This window comes from Glossina fuscipes, unplaced genomic scaffold, assembly GCF_014805625.2.
Source record: "Glossina fuscipes isolate IAEA_lab_2018 unplaced genomic scaffold, Yale_Gfus_2 61, whole genome shotgun sequence".
NCBI classification, from domain to species: domain Eukaryota; kingdom Metazoa; phylum Arthropoda; class Insecta; order Diptera; family Glossinidae; genus Glossina; species Glossina fuscipes.
In genome coordinates this window covers 592,590-613,020 of record NW_023998433.1, presented here as the reverse complement: position 1 = coordinate 613,020, position 20,431 = coordinate 592,590, and the positions used below count along the sequence as shown (strand labels likewise).

The 20,431-nt window shown below is 32.0% G+C and overlaps 3 protein-coding genes across 4 annotated transcripts in view; 1 reads left to right on the top strand and 2 right to left on the bottom strand.

Annotated features, from left to right (window-relative positions):
* The window catches only part of LOC119637989 (protein nutcracker-like), a 91,066-nt gene extending 84,279 nt beyond the window's left edge, over positions 1–6,787 (bottom strand). The window contains exons 1-2 of one of the 2 annotated variants that reach the window (XR_005247360.1): positions 5,668–6,787; positions 93–906 (exon numbers count right to left, since the gene is read on the bottom strand). Coding sequence is in view for 1 of the 2 variants with exons in the window: in XM_038034490.1 (XP_037890418.1) it covers positions 50–906; positions 5,668–5,755 (945 nt within the window). In the remaining variant the exon portion in view is untranslated. Of the gene's footprint in view, positions 1–22; positions 907–5,667 lie in introns of those variants that run through there. The other variant, XM_038034490.1, reaches the window with a different exon arrangement.
* A 910-nt stretch (positions 6,788–7,697) lies between these two features.
* Positions 7,698–9,586, top strand: LOC119637857 (proteasome subunit beta type-1). Its single transcript, XM_038034236.1, has 2 exons — positions 7,698–7,887; positions 7,964–9,586. The coding sequence occupies exons 1-2, from the start codon at positions 7,799–7,801 to the stop codon at positions 8,583–8,585; spliced, it is 711 nt and encodes a 236-aa protein (XP_037890164.1). The 5' UTR covers positions 7,698–7,798; the 3' UTR covers positions 8,586–9,586.
* Positions 9,587–9,673: 87 nt separating this feature from the next.
* LOC119637847 (protein Mo25) lies at positions 9,674–11,449 on the bottom strand. Its single transcript, XM_038034210.1, has 2 exons — positions 11,186–11,449; positions 9,674–10,979 (listed from the first exon to the last, which is right to left on the bottom strand). The coding sequence occupies exon 2, from the start codon at positions 10,954–10,956 to the stop codon at positions 9,934–9,936; it is 1,023 nt and encodes a 340-aa protein (XP_037890138.1). The 5' UTR covers positions 10,957–10,979; positions 11,186–11,449; the 3' UTR covers positions 9,674–9,933.
* Between the last annotated feature and the right edge of the window lie 8,982 nt (positions 11,450–20,431).

The following is a 20,431-nucleotide window of genomic DNA, read 5'->3' as shown; positions in this document are numbered from 1 at the left end:
TTTTTTCTTCATTTATAGAAAAACATTAATTAATACAAAAAACAAATGTTCAAAAATATGCTATGGGGAACACACTATAGCGATGAACGGACCTTACGTGTTCATCAGTTTTCCGTAAGTTTTCATAATGTTTACTGCGTACCGTTACATTGAACAGATTCCAATTAACTTTTGCTAAAGAATTCAGTTCGTATTTATTTAAATACTGCAGGAGATTTTCATATAATTCAACGGGCATGGCATCTAACGAAGGATAGATATGAGCCTGCATCCAGCTCAAGTGCTTATTGCGCATCGGCACAAATAGCTTGTCCCGCAATATAGTAGTCAGTTCGGGCATTTTGCAAAAACGATGAAACGATAGCTTAACATCGTTCTCTTCATCAAGTACATAGCGCGATATCAAGAGCACTGTGCTGAAGCCCCCAGAATTCAAACAATTTGCCGGCGATAAGGTAACTATCATTAAATCATCGCAAACAGTGGCGGTTAACAAAGCATATATCTTCTCTGCAGTCACCTGTCTATCATCGACAACAGAGTTTAATTTCATGGTGAATTTTTTTTTATCCGGTGTCACGGTAAAAATTGGCTTTAATTTACTTAAACGTTCAACATTTTTCGAATGAAAAGAACTGGTCGACGACAATGGTGATACCATAGTCTGAATATGATCAGACTTACACATATAACCCGATTCTAAAGCCACTGTATAAATAAGTACAAATAGCAGATCGAACTGATTTAATTGCGACTCGTTGAAGTGATTTAAAATATTACGTAAATGTAATGGAGCACAGTTAGTCGTAGTATCCGATAAGAGAAGATACTGCACTTTATTATATTCCGGTAATAGCGAAGTGAGACGTTGCTGCTTTTGTAGTGACTGTACTTCGTGATTGATGACTGCAATTGAATGAAAAAAGAAGAGAGATGAAAACAAATGCAAATTAAATCCATTTCAATAAGAACGCAATAAAAGTCAAAGTGCAGTTGTATACAATTATATGAATGCTTGGAAATGTGTAAAAAAATAATTAAAAACAAATTAAAAAACCTGCTGACCGTATTCATTATATTCAAAATCGTACAACTGCAACGACCACTTGTTTAACAGTTTGGTATAAAAACTAACGCAAATTTTAAACAAACTTTTTACACATATCTTAGTAATATTAGGTGCTTGCAACAATTTTGGCCTGAGACTTGTACAGTTAAAAATGATAATGAAATAGAAAATACCAGTGTACATAATGATTAAATTTGACGAATTTCACCTCTCTTTGCCTAAAATAACAGTTTTCAATTTAGTATCACTGAGATATCCAATATATACAGGCACTAATAATTGAACACTCAAAGTTGTATTTTCGTGATTGATTACTTTTGTTGTTTGATTTTAAGAGATCTGCTAACGAAAACCATGAAACATTTTACAACTTAGGGTGATGTTGCTCGGTCATCTCGCAGACGTTGATTTTGGTTTTAACGGCTTAAGGGTGATGAATTTGATGTCAATGACACCGAACGGTATGGAAGAACAAAAAATTTCGAAAACAATGAACTTCAAGACTTATTGGAAGAAATCCTATCTCGATGTCTCCAAGAACTTTCGAACGTCGCAGCCTTTGACGAATAAACTGTTTCTAGACGATTACATGCGATGGGGACAATTCAAAAGGAGAGCACAAATTGACCGACCGCACTAATTGACTGAAAATGCTACTTCAAACCGTTTCAAAATCGCGGTTTCATCAAGCTTATCAAGCAAAAAACGCATTGTGAATGGCGGTCAAGAAAGGATTTACTACGAGAATCCCAAGGGTAACAAGTCGAGCATTAGTGCAGGAGCTGTGCATATGGTGACATCAGCAAGGTGAAGTTTATCACGAGCTGTTAAAACCTTATCAAACTGTTACTGCAGATGTCAACCGACGTCAATTGAATAAATTGAACGATATATTGCTGGAAAAAAGAGCAGAAACAGAGTTTAACAAATGCGGTCACCCTCTTGCATGATAAGGTTCGGCCACACGTTGAAAAAGTTGTCAAAGATACACTGTTGCAGATCGAATGGGAAGTTCTGCCAAAGCCAGCTATGTCGCCTCCTGATTACCACTTGTTCAGATCGTTGCAGCGTGGTTTGGCTGGCATGCTGTTCCGCAAAATTGGAGAAGTGCGAAAATGGGGCGAACACTGGATAGTTGCCAAAGCAAAACGGTTCTACCAACGCAGTACCGACATACTGTCAGAAAGGTGAGAGAAAGTTGTAGAAAATGAGCGAAAATATTTTAATTCATGTACATTGTATCAAGTGAAAAAAATTTGCCAACATTTTTGCATGCACCTCATAATTTTAACAATACTATTCTTAACTAATTTCCTTTTGACTTTTTTTAGCTAAATGTTAATAATTTTTTTTTTCACATTATATTACAAAATTTTGAACTGGAATGGACTTCCCATTGAAACAGATCTACGCAATTACAACCACCATAATCTTTTAGAAAATAAACGGCATAAAAATTGTTCAGATCGGATCAAAACGGAAATTCCCAAAATTTTAGGAAAATAATAAAAGCAGATTAGAGATTTTCGATTTCGAGCCGTAAGTGCCTTATGCAACTGATTTCATAGAAAATAAAAATGGGAACCGCGCTTATAAGAGAATTAATAAAAAACATAAGAATAAAATGTGACACAAGTTACAATCGTTGAAACTTTATAATAAGCAAAAGATTTCTTCAAGACCAATGAAGTCAACAAACAGTAATATTCGAACAAAAACGTGGCAGGAGAAATGTAGTATTTCGAAACTGAAGTATTGTTGAAAAAAAGTTCACGCAACTCTATAAATAAACTCCCATATATATATATATATATATATACATAACATATATAATATATATTATATATATAATCAGTGCGACATCCCGAAAGAAGTGAGACGGGCCCACCGTTTATTAAACCAATCGATGCAAAATTACTTTCTGAAAAAATCTAAGTTTGCTTGCCCGTCTGTCCGTCTTGCTCTCTTGCGTTTACGCTCAGGTCGCAAACTGACCAAGCTTTGACCAAGAATAGCCTTGATGATGATAAATACTTACGGTTACGTAGGATTCAATTCGTCACCCGTTCAGATTTAGAAAACAGCATTTTCTCATATAAGTATAATGGAGTTCCAGTGAGAATGAACTCGTAAAGAAGAATTAAAGAATTCCTGATGTTGAGAAGATATTTGAATATCAGAATCCAAAATCTTGCGTTGTACGTAATAGCTTAACTGCCAGCATACACGTCAACAATTTCAAACATGTATTTATCGCAAACTGCGATTTATGTCAATATTTTAAGAAAGTTTTCATCGAGATCGAACTGTAATTATATTTTGAACATGAAAAGATGACGTGTATCATAACGCACACCCTAAATTTATGAAAAGTTATGCGCTGCTAACGAGAAACAAGTTCTGATATTAACAAGCCAACTGTCTTTAACGGTTTCCCCACATGATGGAAATACTTTGTCTGAAAAATCTATAAAACTACATTTTCCTCGTGAGAATGTCTTATCTTTAAAGCTTACGCAGCATCATGGGGCCTGACACAAGAAAGTCTGGGAGACACATTCAATTTGTAAATTTTATAAATTTATAAATTATATATACATGATATAAACATTCATAAGCTAAATATATTCCCCAGAGAATACCACGCTTAGTTTCCGTGAATTTGGAAGAAGTCTTTTTCAAGCAAATGCAAAACGTGGAGGTTATTGCTCTTTCGATTTAATTTAAAGGGACAAAATACTCAATAGTGACCAGTGATGAAATGCACGTCAGGTTGCAACGACGATATCCGCCCATGGACGGTATGCCCTACATCCGTCGCATTCCTGTTTAATGAGGCTGCTTAAATATAGTGTATTGTGCTCCTGCAATCCAAAGAAACCACCTTTAAAGAACCTTGCACGACGACACTTAACCTTATATCGCAAAAATTTGACAGCACTGAACTGCAGCGAAGTGCCGCCCCTCTTGTATTCATCAGACATTTCCCTTTCTAATCAAAATCAGTTTAATTCGATGACAAAGAATTCATATTCAAACTCATATTCGAAAAAATTGTTTCTTTTGTAGATGGTGTCAGAAGGCCAAATATGGTTTCTAGAAGAAATTCATAAATTATTAGGAAGAAACGTGTATATACCAACTGACAATGCTTTGGATAAATTATCTTTTAACGATTTATCTTAAAAGAAACCATTGCGTATTTATTTTTATAATTTTAATAATTCGAGGGATTTACGCACGAACGCTTGTTAATTAGATTAGCTTTGATATTTACTTGACCTTTACTTGACTATTCGTTCATTTACAGTATTATAAATGATTGCATTTGTAATTTTTGACCGATCACTTTTTCCGTTTTAACAAACTTTAAAGTAATCCTAATAGTTGATAAAGTATTCATCACAAATTTCATAGGTTGCAAGCTATGAAATATTATTTTCAAATTGAATTTTTGCAATTATAAACGTATTTTCTGGCGAATGATATCCGTTGTGAATCTCAACCAGATTGGGGTTTGCGTACGGACTCGCTTGACATAATTTTGCTGACAATATTAGTGACACTGCCTGCACAAAAATTTTTTACACTTCGGCTTTGCTTTTAGAACTTTCTTACGAAGTGAGCAGGAAAAATCAAGCTCGAAGCAAATGGTGTACTTTATTTGAACCCAACATTGAAATAACTATGTCGCGTACACTTATCCATGATTTTTACGTGAACATTTGTAGATATATACTTAACTTCGGTTTTCCTGACGCCCGGAAATAAACGGCGCTTCTGAACGAGCAGAAGAATCCCCACCAGGCCCGACTATGCGTGTAGTACCAGAATGGGAATATGATACGACCAATGGCAAAGTTAGACGCATTTACATCTCAATATTTAGGGCTCGCACGATTTTAGTATAACCACAACCACCACATTATTCTCCGAAAGACCGGAGCTCGGAGCTATGCAGCACTAAGATTTTTGTGTTTGGAGTGCCATCCAATTTTCTTTCCTTGCATTACTCTCGATTGCTGCTATAACGAACGTTTTCCGTCGCCAAGAAAACTGCACCGAAACTATATATTATCTAATGTAAATCGCTAAAGACAGTACTATAGCACGGCAAACTCACAGCTCTATAGGATGTAGAGCGCCACATAACTACCAATAATACCAATCCTACCAAGCCGTACTATGGCACATTTGAAAGATGGCTGTCCGCATTTGAAAATAAGCCAACAGCGGAACATAGAAATAACAAGCTAAGTGTCACATATAATAGTTTCTAAAGAAAATCCATGAAACTTACGAAACATATACCAAATTCCATTGCCCAGAATTGATGTCTTTTATTGCTTCGGTGAAAGCTTTATTGTTTTGACGTCTCTTCAAATTCAAAATTAATAAATGTTTCATAAGTAACTGTAACTTTTTTACTTTTACATAATAATCTCCTCTTGACTCTTACATTTTTTATACATATTAGGTCTGTTTTAATTGTGTTATATCCGAATTTGCCCATTATTATATATTCATCAAAGAAATAAGAGGTGTTGACTAACTAATTCTGAAGTATATCTGATATTCTAGCTGTCAATAAAATTTACCTTTTAATTTGCTAGTTTCATTCAATGATTGATTATCTTCCATAATCGATTTGTCACCAATACGCTGGTTTCCGCAATCTGTAGACATAGTTAATTCAGTTCCACGATAGATTCTTATTTATTTTTGTATTTCACTTCTTTCATAATAGACAGAAGAATATGAAGAAATTTATTTCAAAAGTTTGATAATTTGTGAATTTTTTTAGTGATGAGCACCATCGATTATTTTCGCATTACTTTTATCTTGAAGCTCATCGGATTTTTCAGCTTTTTGTAAATACGGCAATCAGAAAGATTATCGTTAGCTCGGTTCGATGATATCATTAAATGAATGGCTCAAGTCAAATCCATTCTCAAGTCGGCAATAGTCAAATGTCCGAACATATATATATGTATTATATATAGACATTAAAATGTAGTTTTGATTATGAATCATAAAAAAATTGAGATAGGACAAGTGTCATACATCAAAAGATTGCATTAAATAGAACACAAAACGAAACATCAGAATCATTTTAAAGGAAAAAACTGTATTCTTCGTACTATATTTATTGCTACATTTTTGTTTTTTTTTTCGATTTTTGACTTGCCATGTACTCCTACAATCATTACAACCATTAAAACACTTTTTATCTCCTCTTTATTTAATTATTACACTACTCTAAAAAGGTAAACTTGTTAAAGTTAGAAATTTTACATTTTTGACTTATTCTCTATGAACGAAAAGGTATTCTGGAAGAATTCTATCCTTATTGAAAGTAGTATTTCATTTTTAAGTGTCTTAGATATAGTAGATTTCTCCGATCACTAGTAACTCATTTGTAGTTTAAACGACTCTTGGGCGAGTTGACTCGCCCGCCCATTTATTTATTCTCTCAAAAAATTAGAATAAACAATTTGGACAGTTTTTAATATGTAAATGTTTCGCTTCTCCTCAATAGTTGCCATCCCTAACTTCATAATATATTCACACGTTTTGTATGAGATCTCCACGCACATATTATTTGTTAAGTGTCTATTGTAATTTCATCAATTGCACTAACTTTTATCTATTATACTTATTGTGAAAGAGTACGAGAGTAACATTTAAACAAAGAAATTATTAAAAATAACAAAAACAGGAAAAATGTAGTCTGGCTAAAAAAATATGACAGTTCTTCGAAAGAATTGTCAAAGAGGGTTGCAAAGATAAGAGATTTTAATAGGAATTACCTTAGCAGAACAACAATTGATGTTCAATGCGTTAATTAATAAAAGAAAATTTTGTTTCTATTCATAATTAACGCAAAGAAATTTCACATATTGAATATTAATTTAATTTAATAATAAGGGAATGTCGAAGGATACGTATCAAATTGCAATAGAGATAGAATCCGTTCATTTCCTAGCTCAAGTAGTCAACGTATAATTTAATATAACATAAAAACCATTTTTTCTGATCTACGAAAACAACTTTTATTGTAAATAAAGTCATTAAGTGATTATTAAAGACGGTTATTGGTATGACATAAGTTAAGAAAACTAACTGACAGCACACGATACGTTTCCTATTAATTGATTTACATATGCTACCAATTTTGTCAAATGATTGCTTTCTTGATACTGTTTGGCGCAGCAATTGATTGTCAAATTTTTAGAGTAAAACAAAAGTATTATGAACTAGTTCAATTGCCCTATTTAAAAAAAAGCGAGAGAAAGGAAATAACTGAAAAGTAACATATATTTTTGATTAATAAAACATAGAAAACCCCGTACTAATTGCTTGCCAGATGCCCAGAAATTAGCTCGGCGAAAGGCAATACAAAAATCTCTTCTTTGCACATTTTAAACAACAATTGATTTTCTTCAATTGATATTAGTTTACAATTTTTTGAGAATGGAATAGATAAAAAAATGCATTTCCACATTCCTAATCGAAATTCTATAAAATAAATAACTTCATAATTATAGTCTACCCTCACTTTCAAGTAAGTAATTTGTTTGTAGCTTGTCACTGTGTTTAATTCAAATAAAATTTGAAAGTACGGCAACGCAGCATAGTAGAATATCACAGAATTTGTTTGTCATCTTAAAAGGTAACCAGTCATAAAATTGTGAAGTTAATTTCTTTCATAAAAAGAAAGGAAGAAAGATGGATTATTTGAGTATTGAACAATTTCCGGATTACAAAGTGCCCGGTGTTAAACATCAAGATTTTCAACCTTACGAATCCAACGGAGGGTTAGTTAGCTCTACTACTCAGAAACTAAGCGAGAAAATGAGGTTAGCATTAAAAAATCTTGTATATTTATTTCAGTTCGATTGTGGCCATTGCTGGCAATGATTTTGCAGTTATTGCGGCTGACTCCCGTTTATCTAGCGGTTATACTATACACACGCGCAATGGAAACAAACTATTCCAACTTTCGTCTAATGCAGTTTTGGGTTCAACTGGTTGCTGGTGTGACACTTTGGCTTTGACTGCTTTAGTTAAAGCTCGCATGCAAATGTATGAACATACGCATTCTAAGACTATGTCCACCGATGCTACGGCTCAAATGCTTTCAATTTTGATGTATAATAGGCGTTTCTTTCCGTATTACGTATCGAATGTACTTGCTGGCTTAAATTCCGAGGGTAAAGGAGTGGTATATTCCTACGATCCTATAGGGCACTTCGAAAAGAGTAATAGCAGAGCTGGCGGCTCGGCTGGAGCTCTCTTGCAACCAGTACTAGATAATCAAATTGGTTTGAAGAACATAAAGCTGGAGCATATTGGTTTCCCTGCAGAGCTAACTAAGGAACGAGCAGTGGCCATAGCTAGTGATGCTTTTATATCTGCTACGGAACGTGATATATATACTGGTGACTCTGTTCAAATCAATATCATTACTAAAAGTGGTATAGAGGTCAAAGAATTACAATTGCGCAAAGATTGAAATTGCAACGCGTGTGTATTTAATATTTAAACAATTTTTGTGAATCTTTATAAAAATTTTTAAAGGATGTGAAATAAATATTAAGAGAGTATAAAGTTATAAACATTTACTTGTACAGAAACTGAAAGTTCCTAAATATTCATATTTATGAACTAATCTCTGTCAAATTGGGCAAATGTTAATTTTGATGAGTAGGTTTTTTCTTTAAGTAAACTTTTTTCAATATGAAGTCTATTCAGCAGATTTCGTTTCAAAATTACACATTAGAGTTAATAGCGGTGTGGTTGCAGATCGCGCTGTGATTATTGTAGTGCAACGAACGTTCGGATCGTTTCTTCTTTAAGGTAAATTTTATGATTGTTTTTTTTTTCTCCATTATTATTATATAATAATAATCATAATACAAATCTGTATGTGTTGCGTGAATACCTGTGTACATAAAATAGGTCGGGTTGATAGCTTTCTTCAAATTTTCTTTGCTTTTAAGAGTTTCTCTTCAAGTTTCGCTCTAATTACGTTTTCTAAACCATTATTTTTCTCTCCCCAGATGACTAACACACGAAGAGAAATTTTTTGGCTAAACAGTTTTTCACAAAAACCAACGAAACTATAGATGTTTTGGGGAATTACTTCATTTATATTATTTGGCAGAGCAAATGAACGGTGCGGCTAAAAACAAGGTTTTGGATGCTTTTTTTACTACTGTCGGCTGATTTTTTGTTCCAAAATACGAACGTTTAAAACATAACCATAATCACCGTCGTCAGTTGTCTGCATAATTAATTACTACTAATTTCTTTTGAAATATCTTCAGGTTTGGCCAGAGATACGCTTACCAGCAAGAATGCGTTATAAAACTGCATGATAAGAAGGATGACCGAGCTTATATGTACTTTTGAAGAAACATTCCCGTGCCAAGTATTTTAGATTTCTTTTGTGATTGTTTTTTACGTTATAAAATATAAATTTTGTAAATTCATGTTTTTATTTAAATTTAATTTTTAATTAAATGTTTTTTTTTTTCTTGATAATCAAGTGTTTGTTGTTCTGTATTGTTTTCTATTTCTGTTTATTTCATAGTAATTAATAATAATGATTTTTGTTTATTTATTTAATTTTTATAAATTGTAAGCTAAGTGTTTTCGTGTTATATATGTTGTGTGCCTGTCGTCTAACAGTCAAATTTGTTATTAAACACGTATTACTACTTAAGCAGCTGCCAAGCAGCCGATGGTTCAATTTTCACTGCCACAACGTATCTCCGCCTTTTTATCAGTTTGTTTGTATATGTGTATGGTGTATGTAGGTTTACTATGGGGTGTGTGAATTTGGCATTAGCATGGACCCACTAAGCCTCAGGCAGGGGTTTCAGCTCTTTTATCTGCTTAATCAGATATGCCTTCTCGTCGTTGAATTGCTCGTCTTCGGAACGATCCGTATGGAAGTTAGTTAGGAAATCGACCAATTTGCTCTGGTTACGTAGCAGGATATCGAGTATGGGTTTCGGTTTGTTGGGATTGGCGACAAACACCTTAAATACATGGAAGGCCTCAAACTGAATATTACGCGACTTCTCCTTGAGCATGTTCATCATCAGTTTGAGGTTTTCCGGCTCTGAAATGTATCGCGTCATAACGGTAAAGTTATGCCGGTCAAGTAACAATTCACCCAGCAGCTTTAAAGATTGACGTCGTGTAACATAATTTTCGGAATTCAGGAGGCGTTGATAGTGTTGCGTAAAAAACTTGTCATAGTTGGCCTCCAAAAATTCGGCACACAACAGTTTGTGGCGGGTCAATAGCTCCTTAAAAGTGGAGAAAGCATCCGAGGCTATATCGAATGTGGAGACTTCCACATAACGGAAGAACTTGAAAAACTCTTCGGAGTACAACATTATTTTAGCCAAAGCCTCATAGCGGGCACATTCTCGTAGCATGGTGCCCGAGTTTAGTGCTATCTCCGGATGTGCATCTTCATAACCAGCCATTAGCGTAAAAAGGATTTCTGGCTTTGTACAAATATATTCTACGGTGGGCGAGCGCGTGCCTATTTGTCGCCTCAACACATTGTTGAAAATTAAAGCCACATGCTTCTTACCTTCAAAGTCAATACGATGCAGGTTTTGTATAAGCAATAATAACAAATTACTATTGTATAACTCTTGAGAGAGCTGAGCCACCACATAATCCGCCGGCGGTTCGGAATCACTGCTACCATACAGCATATTTTTTATGCTGACCAGATTTTTACTTACATCTTCCTGAGCCTTTTCTGCCTTACGATCACCGCCTGTCTCTAGAGCATTAATAGCTTCCTTCAGGGACTTGACCAATTCGGCTGGTGTCTTTTGTGATTTTCCAAAAAGAGGCATGCTGTTTAACAATCACTTATTGTCTGGATGGAAATTAAATTAAAAAAAAATCAGATCATAAAATTAGTAACTCCGTATGTTTACTACACTTCCTTTAATGTTGTTATTCTTGTTACTGTCGTTGTTATTACTAACGCTATCCTTAGTGCTGGAGTTTTTTCCACTTATTTTAATTTTTATTTTAAAAAGGAAGAGGGTAGGCTCTTATTTGCTGTTAACGTGATCTTACCTCTTCGCCGTGTCGTCTGCAATATTTGTTGTAGAATGTTGTCTGCCTATCGTCCGACTTTGCTTTTGTGGCTGTGACTGGTTCTGACTATACAGATGTATAGCTTTTCTTCCAAATATTTAAATTGCTCTACTCAAATTCCTTCGATATGTCGCGTACGCCTATTATAGATATTCGATGTCTAATCGATTTCTGTTTATAATGAAAATGTTTCGTTTACAATTTATTAATGCTTTATAAACTTTTTACCAATAAATTTTACAATTTTTCTACGAGTTGCGTATAACTAAAAAAATAGTATTACCAACATTAGCAATCTTTCATAAATTACATGTTACGATTGCCAAGTGCCCGCAAAATCACAGGAATATATTTTTTGTATACTTCTACTTGAAAAAAACATGGGAATTGAATTTACTACAATAAAGTGTCTGGTTTACTGGATTTTTTAAATCAAGTGATTTTACGTTTTATTAATGCGCAATTTTTTGTGAAATAAATGACTTGTTTGGAAGCTAGAAGTCTTATGTGCATAAGCAACAGATAGTCTTGATACTTTGCTTATCGAAGCAGGCTTGCCCGCAAGCCGAGAAAGCTATATGTACAGAATAAAAATGATTACAATATGTGATATAGGGATTTTAATTAATGTTATAATTATTGATATTTGTAAAAATTTCACAACGGTTTACATATGAAATTTAATTTAATAACATACCTTTGTTGTTCCCATTACAAAACGTTATTGGCGAGAAAAAATTTCATCGTTTGTGAAAATTTTGACAAATTTAAGTTTTTTTTATATTGCTTCAGTTTTTGCAAATATTAATTGTAATATGAATATAACAAAATAGTTTGTTTATAATTTACTCCATTCCAGTCAATTAAGGTAAATTAAATAAAGTGAAAATTAAGAATAGTTTTTTTTTTTTTTTGGTATGTTGAACAGAGATGGACTAAGCCAATAGATTTGTGGCTTATATGTCCAAAATTAAAAATAGTAACTCAAAATATAAACAAAATTTGAAGAGAAATAAAATTGCAAAATCTAGTGACAAAATCATGGTCTCGATCTCCTCTATTGAATGTACTTAAAAAAAACCAACTATTTACATCCACGTCTATGAACTGTAAACCAAACATACCTGTGTTATTATAATCATATGATTGTAAAACTGGTAGGTGCTGCCATTGGTTTTATGTTTTTTATATTCGAAAGATCAAGTTCTCACGTACGATATTTGTAAATGGAATATGTATTAATAAAGCTAAGTCACATAAATTCTCGAATCAGGTATAAAAAACCAACTATATAAGAATGTAATAAAAAAAACATGTAAATTGTTACCTATGTTCCGATTTCATTCCCCTGATAAATAAAACTGTCTTTTTATTATGACAAAGTTATTTTCGTATGACAAAATTTTTGGTTTTATATATAATTTTATTAATGTATTTCTTAATGTAAGTTTTTATTATCTAGAATTTTGAGTTTGGTTTAAATAATAAGTCACAATTTTAAAATAGGAGGGGAAAATTTAACTTTTACTTTACTGTTTATTAGTTATATAATTATATATTTGTAGATATATAGATAAATTAGTTAAATATTAACTAATTGTATAATTATTACATGAAATATATTAAAAAAAAAAAAGAAAATTGAAGTTAATAAAAACGTGAAAAATGAAAAAACCTTGCCGCGGCTAAGATCGAATCGACCTTATCCGGTATATAAAACCTAAGGGAAAACAGGTTGAGTTATTTCTGCTTTATGTATGATTATGAAGGCAAATGTTAGTGTTAACATTACACCAGAAAAGCGCTTTGTCTTCGGTCGAAACTTAGTTACTCTAATTTACTCTTTTTGCAGGTGCCACTGGGTCGAAAAAACAATTTTTGTTTTGTAGATTACGTGGCTTGTATTGTAGAGAAATAAGAGTGTCTTCTATAGGAGTTATTAAATAACAAAAGCTGTTTTGAGATTGCCTACCTTTTAACCTATTGAAGGCGGCTTTCAACTCTTCAACATTGAAAAGCTGCGTTCCATCATTTTTCCACTGGTTTAACAACAAACTGAAGAGTATTGTGTTTTCTCATCTCAACTCAAGTTAGGGGAGGGTAAAAACATAAATTTTCTCTAAATGTAAATTATCAGATACACTTTAATTAGAAAGAATATGCATCGGAGAAGCGCATATACTTTTAACCAGCGTCGATGAAAGCGAAATCGATTTATAGTTTGTTGCTCGTCCATTTGCTCAAACCATGACGATGGCCTCAAAACTTTACTTTGAAAGATAAGCTCGATACTACATTTTTTTTTTTGTTTTTTTATCACATCCAAAATATTGATAGTTTTCATTCTTCTTTTGAAATTATGATCTAAAAACTGCAAAAAATTAAAAGCTTTCAAGTTGGCATTAATTCATGCGCAAAAGTCGCACACAATTATCCAAAAGTACGATTTTCAATTTGTGGATTTGCAAAGAAAATGCTGTAAAACATAAAAGAGTATGATTTGAAATATATACGCCATCGGCTCGTTATATTGAGTGAATCGACTTTCTTTCTATTCCATTATCAAATATCAAAAATTAGTTATTTGTGGATATTAATAGTTTCGATTCACACAAGTCCGTGATAATTTCTTTTTATAAATTAAATCACTTCTGGTACTGGGTATACTAAGATAAAGCAAACGTATGTAATACCCAAAAGCGCTTAAGATAGACTCACCCTTTATTATAACCATCTTAACTTGTTTGTCCCTCTATGCTTCTGTTTGTACATGTATTTTGTGGTCAAGCTATACATCCTAACTTTTGAGGTATATTAGCGTGCTTTAACCCAAGGACGAGCGCTGTTGAAAGTAGTTCGGACCGATTCACTTTTTCGATCGCTCGGTAGATAACGCCGTCATAGAGAAAAAAAGTTATAATTTGTAAAATGTTTCGACAAGGGTCGCTTAGTAATAGTATTTCGACATTCTAAATTAGTATGAAAAATTTCGTTCGGTTGTGGCAATTGTTTCAGCCTCGTCTCATATAACTATTCCTACGAAAACCGAATCTTTTGTATAGTAAAAAGGCATTATTTTTAATATTTTAAAAATTGGTTCATAATAGTAAATTGAAAGAAAAAATCAACCTTTCCGAATTTAGACCACGTAGGTCTCTTTTTTGATACTAAAGCATATAAGGATTCTCAGGAAATGTGAGCTCTCATTTGCCAAAAACGCGTAATTGTTAATGTTTTATAATGAAGAATTCATTATAGTAATTTGATGTAATTTGATAGTAACTTAATATAAAAATTAATTGGGTCAAATTGGAACCACATGGGTCAATTTTTTGGGCCCCAATCCGTTAAAAGTTTCTCATTGATAGTAGGCCTTTACTATTTGATGATGAAAATTGGACCAATATATCAAAAAAATTATCGATAGTGAATTTTTATGATCGGGACTGAAAAGTAATAAACTTTTTAGGAATTAAATTAAGTTTGTAAACATTTGCAACACGTTTTGTGAGGTTTGGGTATCCTCCAATAAACGATTTTTCATGAAACTAATGTATAAATTTTGTTTTAGTATCACCAAAACAAGTGAATAACTGTACTAAGCGAAGCGATGTAGGATATCTAATAGTCTGCCTTACCTGACCATAATGTTTTTACTTGTTTTAACATAATAGAAATCTTCGGTAAAGGAAATTTATAGGAATTTAAATTTTATTCTCTTAAATATTGACATTTACAGACGAATGGACTTGCTCTTCTACTTTGTAGGATCGACTCTTACCTTTTGATTAATAACGCTCCTTTTAAATGCGGTTGCTATTAATGAGTTATAAGGAATTTTTGAAGTTTAACTTTATCAATTATTATTGGTCCGTTCATTTTTTTTACGGTCATCACAAAAGAATATGTACGTACTTTATGTCTTTACATGATTCGGTAACAAAATTTCCAAGTGTTGTACATTAAATGAAATTTGCGCCTGCACTTAGCGAGAATGTCCTATCTATAGCATAATAATGGCCGACCTTGCCCGATTACAATGTCCTTATGTGTTTTTTCTTTATATTGCTTTCCACTCATGATGTTTAATTTAATAAGTATTCAAAATTCGTCCTAAACCGAAGATTGTCTTTTTAATTTTCTTCTTTTTTTCTTAGTTATAACTTGCTATTTATGGTCCGAGACAAATTATAATTTCTGAACATTATCACTGCACCTCTATTTATATTTATAAATAGGCAGAGCAATAAACCCGTTTACTTAAAATTGTTTAGAAATCCACTCCATACACTCGTGTAACGTTGTATAGTAAACCCGATGAGCTACTTTATGATAAAGTAATTGGGCAAAAATAAAAGAGGTAGAAGTAGAAACAGAAAACGTTAGAAAACTATTTTTTGGTTGATGTCGGGACTCGGAAAATAAACTTAAACTTATAAGTAATATATCTTACTAACATTCTACAATGTAGTATATAAATATTTAATATGTATGTATAAGTATGTGGAGATTTGTATTTTCTCATTTCGTAATAGTAAGTAAGAGCCATACACATATATTATATGCTATGATTTCTAATTAAACGAAATTCTTGGAATTTATTTCTATTTCTTGCTTTTGTTTTATGTTTTTTTATATTTAGTTGATTTTATTATTATTTGCTTTTGTATTCTTTATAAATATTTTAAATAAACGAAAGAAATGCGTTGCGTTATTTATTGAGCCACTGAAGGAAAATTAATACATAGAAGTATGTATCTTATATTTTGGTTTTCGTTTTTTTTTTTCTAAGTTCCGTTTAAATTACAATAAATTGTTTGGTCTAAAAAGCGGTTAATAATATGTATATATTTATATATATATATACATATACATGTATATATATATATGTATATATATATATATATATATAAATATATACATACATACATACACTATTTATTTCTTTATAAAAATAAGTTTTTTTTGTTTTTAAATTTATTTATAACTCTAAAAATGCTGCACAATACCGAGAGAGGGATTTTCTTTATTTATTTTTTTTATCTTATACACTACATCAAAACTACCCATTGACTAACTTATTTATGATGTCATTTATATGTTTATTCATATGTACTTATGATTATGAGTTTATAAATAATTTTTTGTAAATTATTGTTTCTTTTTTTATCTATTTTTTTGTAACTCTAATATCTTTGGATGTTGTGTAAATGTTTGATTTGTAATGTGCAATAAAGAATGATTTCGGATAAATTGTACGTTCTGCGTGTTTATTATGAAAATTTGAGAGGAAAAAAATACAGAATGTGATTAAAAATGTTATGAAAGAAAAGAGAAAACAGCAAAATGTTTTGAAGATACCAAAAAAAATAAAAAAATGGAAATTTGTATACGTGCCACTTAAGCAACAGATTGACAAAATTCCCTCCAAAAGATATGATGTAAATTGTGTTTTTTTGTAATTACTTTCAAAAAAAAAAAAATTAAACGATTATACACAACAAAAAAACTTAATTAGTGTGATAAGTAAATGCAAGTTCAGTGGAAAATTTTGTGAAATATTATGTATACAGCAAGTTGAGTTGAACCTTGAATGTTGACAAATTGTTTGGATAAGGTAACAGGATCGCAACAATTTTGGGACTACTGCCAGTAAATTTGTTCTTCAAAAGAGAAAATTATGTCTGTTTTCTCTCGTTATATCCTAGAGCACTTGTCGTACAAGGCTATATATAAAAAGTGTGCATGGATGTATGCAACTTTCAGAACTTTCAGAACAGGACTTGAGATAGACCCACCTTTTATTAAGCCGATCGAGTCCGAATCACTTTTTGCATCCGGTTAAGCTTTTCTGTCCATCTGTCTGTCTGTCTCATTTCCTTGTGTTTATCCTGTAGGTCACGATTTGCGAAATATTTTGATAAAATGTGGTACAGTGGCATATTTTGGCCCAAGGAGGAACGCTATTCAAAATAATTCGGATCGGAGTACTTTTTCGACCAACCCATCTATAAACTTTTATTTTAAAAGATCGTTATATAAACGACTACATTAAACGAATTGGAATGGGGTATTTAGCCTATAGTGTTTTCACTTGTTCTTATTTTTTGACTGTGCCGTCTTGGTGTGCGACCAGATATTTTCTTGTGATCACGTTTTTCGGGTTACTACGATCAAGGTTTTTTAATAGTTAACACATATAAAGAAATCAGACGTAGTCCTTCATTTCATTTTTTTAAAAATCCCATACCACCCGTGGTATGGAGTAAGTTAAATTTTCGCGGTGGCATATCATACACAGAGTGATTTGGCCACATTTTTATTTATCGATCAATTCAAAAACTAAAGTTCTGAATGCTTTGAAGAAATTTGGCGGTAACATGTTTTGAACCAAGGACGAATCAGTATTCTACTTCATGTATGGTATTCTATTCTGAAAAGTTTTCATATGAAAATAGTCTTTCTTCTTAACATTTCTTGACAAAAATATGTAAAAAGAAGAAGGAAGTGGTCGATCCTAACTACTTTCAATAGCGTTTGTGCTTGGAGCAAAACATGTCAGTGTTTCCAAATTTCATCGAAGCATCTAAAGGTTGAATACAAGAAAACAAAACAGATAGGTGGTGAGAGGGACGAACAAGCTCACTATAATAAAATATGAGTATGTCTCAGGCCCTCTTGGGTATTGCCCATATCTGCACAAACTTAATATACTCTTGTGCCACGAGTGATCTAGGATATAAAAAAAAAGCTTCTTAGCTTCTTAAATAAATGTGGAAAATTTGAATGGTATGGTATCTCGCGAATCTTCTCCCATACAATCGCTCTTATATAATAAACTGAATCTCTATATGGCGACGAGGTTTTTTACACGGATAAAATTCTTAGTTTTTGTTTAGCACCTAACTTAAAAGTGCAACCGCGCTAGTGTATGGTAGTTAGGATTCGGTATAGAGCGATTATTCAATTTGGTTCAACTTAAAATCGTATAGGAATTTATTGTGTTTCTTAACTTTTTTTTTTTTTGCTTTCCTCTCTTATTGGCAGAAAAAGAAGATTGTGTGTGAGACCATGAAACGTAATAATGGAAGCGCGAGCTTAGAAAGAGAAAAGGCCCACATAATAGGGAATTTACAGTCGAAGTATGCGCACATAGGAAAAATTGTAACTTTCTTGTCGTTTTTTCTTTTTTTTTTGGTGGTGGCAAGTGGTAGATATTTTTATAAAGACGGTCGCCACATTGCTGTGTACCCATTTAAGGACATTTATCTTCAGTTTTATATGTTTCGGTTCTTATGGTTTCGTTTTGGATTAAGAAGTTCTTACTAAACCACGTTAAACTAAAGTCCAAAGCCCATCATTATTATGGGTAATGTAAACCACGCCATTATTAATAGGAATCGGTACACTTGAAGCCCTATACAAAAACAGATTTAAAATTAGCTAATCGAATCACGGTTATCAAGGCACATTTTTCTTTTTCAACGGACAATGTTAACTATTGAGTCATGTGATGCTACAATTGAGATAAATTAGAGCAATTAAGCGTTTCACTTATGTTTAAAGCAAGGCAGAGACAGAATCATACCATTGTAAAGTTTCGTTATTTGATCAGGCCAAGCAATGATCATTTGATCAGCAGTTATATTTTCTTCTTAACAAATCCTCCAGTGACATGCTGGTCGCTTACGTTCATAAGAAATTGAAAGCATTGGATGGATAACTTTGTTCGACCCGACAGCGTGTATATTAGATAAATATCTAGACCAGCAAAGGAAATTATTTGGTCCCAATTTTGTGTCTTGAGGATTTTGGGGTCTTCTCTCCGTTTCTTCTCCTAAACTATGATACTTTTAAATTACATTAATACTTTAAGAATTAAGCTAATTTGGTTAAATTGGCTAAAATAATTAACAAAACCATTAAGGTTCGCTAGTTAAATGCATGTAAAAAAATATATGTACTTGAAAGAAGCTTTAGTTTTTATTATTGTTGTTCTTTGTCCGCGATCAGATAAGATTTTTTGCTCGTTACTTAAAAGTCCCAGCAGATGGAACGATAAAAATTAGCATTTGATTACATTCTGTGTATGATCCGACAGCACAAAAATGCAAAAAAAAAAAATAATAATAATATATATATATATATATGTATATATATAAAGGTCTTCAGTATCCAGAAAAAAGCTTCACGGACCATACATAATCTACATATTATTGACCAATCTCTGTTTTTAATTGTTTCCTTAAGTTACATTCTTAAAACTTTCTTTAAATGCGATAGGTCTGAAGTATGAAAATAAGTTCTTATTTTCCGCAATCGCCCATGGAGGCTTGTCATCTAAGTGCTAAGAATTGATTTTGAAAATCGTATATTGATTTTAAAATCAAGTTTCAAGTCTTGATTTGATTGGTTTTAGCAGTGGAAAGCCGAGGAGCGTTTCAAAGATCAATGTTTCCGCAGTGAATATTTGCAAACTTGTTTGAATTCATCGGTATCTCTCATCAGATCTCTTCGTACGTCGTGTGAATTTTGTAAGACTCTGTGGTTTTGAAAATGCACGTTGTTTACCACATTCACGACTAAAATATAGTTTCTTAAAATGTTGTCGCAATCTCTAAAATTTTAATTGAAATAAATAACCATTACAACAAACAGAAATAGAAAATACAGCTTTTGTGCTTGCTATACTCGCATACTTGTAATTTTATTGGTGAAAGATCCGCCAGTTTGTATAAACGGGAGATCTATTAAGTTTTTGTTCTTATTATGCTAATCGCTTGAGTTCTATGTGATAATCGATATCGGAGGACTATTTGAAAGTTTGAAAATTTTTAATATAAATAAATATACAACAAATAAATAAAATGATAAGTCAGTCTGAAAATTAGAAAAAACAATATATATATATATATATTCATATATGTATACATATATATATTTTTTTGATTAAAAACATTTTACAAAATTGTATAATAATATCATTGAAGTCGTTTTTATTTTTGTATCATAAAATATATCATAATTTGGCTTGAGGAGGAATTAAAAAAATGTTATTATATATGTAAAGATAATTGTAAAAAAGTAATAATCGCTATAAATATAATTTGAAAAAAGTGTTTATATGTATTTTAGTTTACAAACACTATATTATGCCTTAATTGAATAAAATGTTTTTTTAGGAAATTGTTTGAAAAAAAAAATAATATTAATCTTAAATGTTAG

What these genes read in the sequence shown, in the direction of transcription:
- LOC119637857 (XM_038034236.1), top strand. Translation starts at nt 7,799, where the DNA reads ATGGATTATTTGAGTATTGAACAATTTCCGGATTACAAAGTGCCCGGT. An exon ending in CCTTACGAATCCAACGGAGG is followed by an intron (nt 7,888 to 7,963) that starts GTTAGTTAGCTC and finishes TATTTATTTCAG; the next exon opens with TTCGATTGTGGCCATTGCTG.
- LOC119637847 (XM_038034210.1), bottom strand. Translation starts at nt 10,956, where the DNA reads ATGCCTCTTTTTGGAAAATCACAAAAGACACCAGCCGAATTGGTCAAG.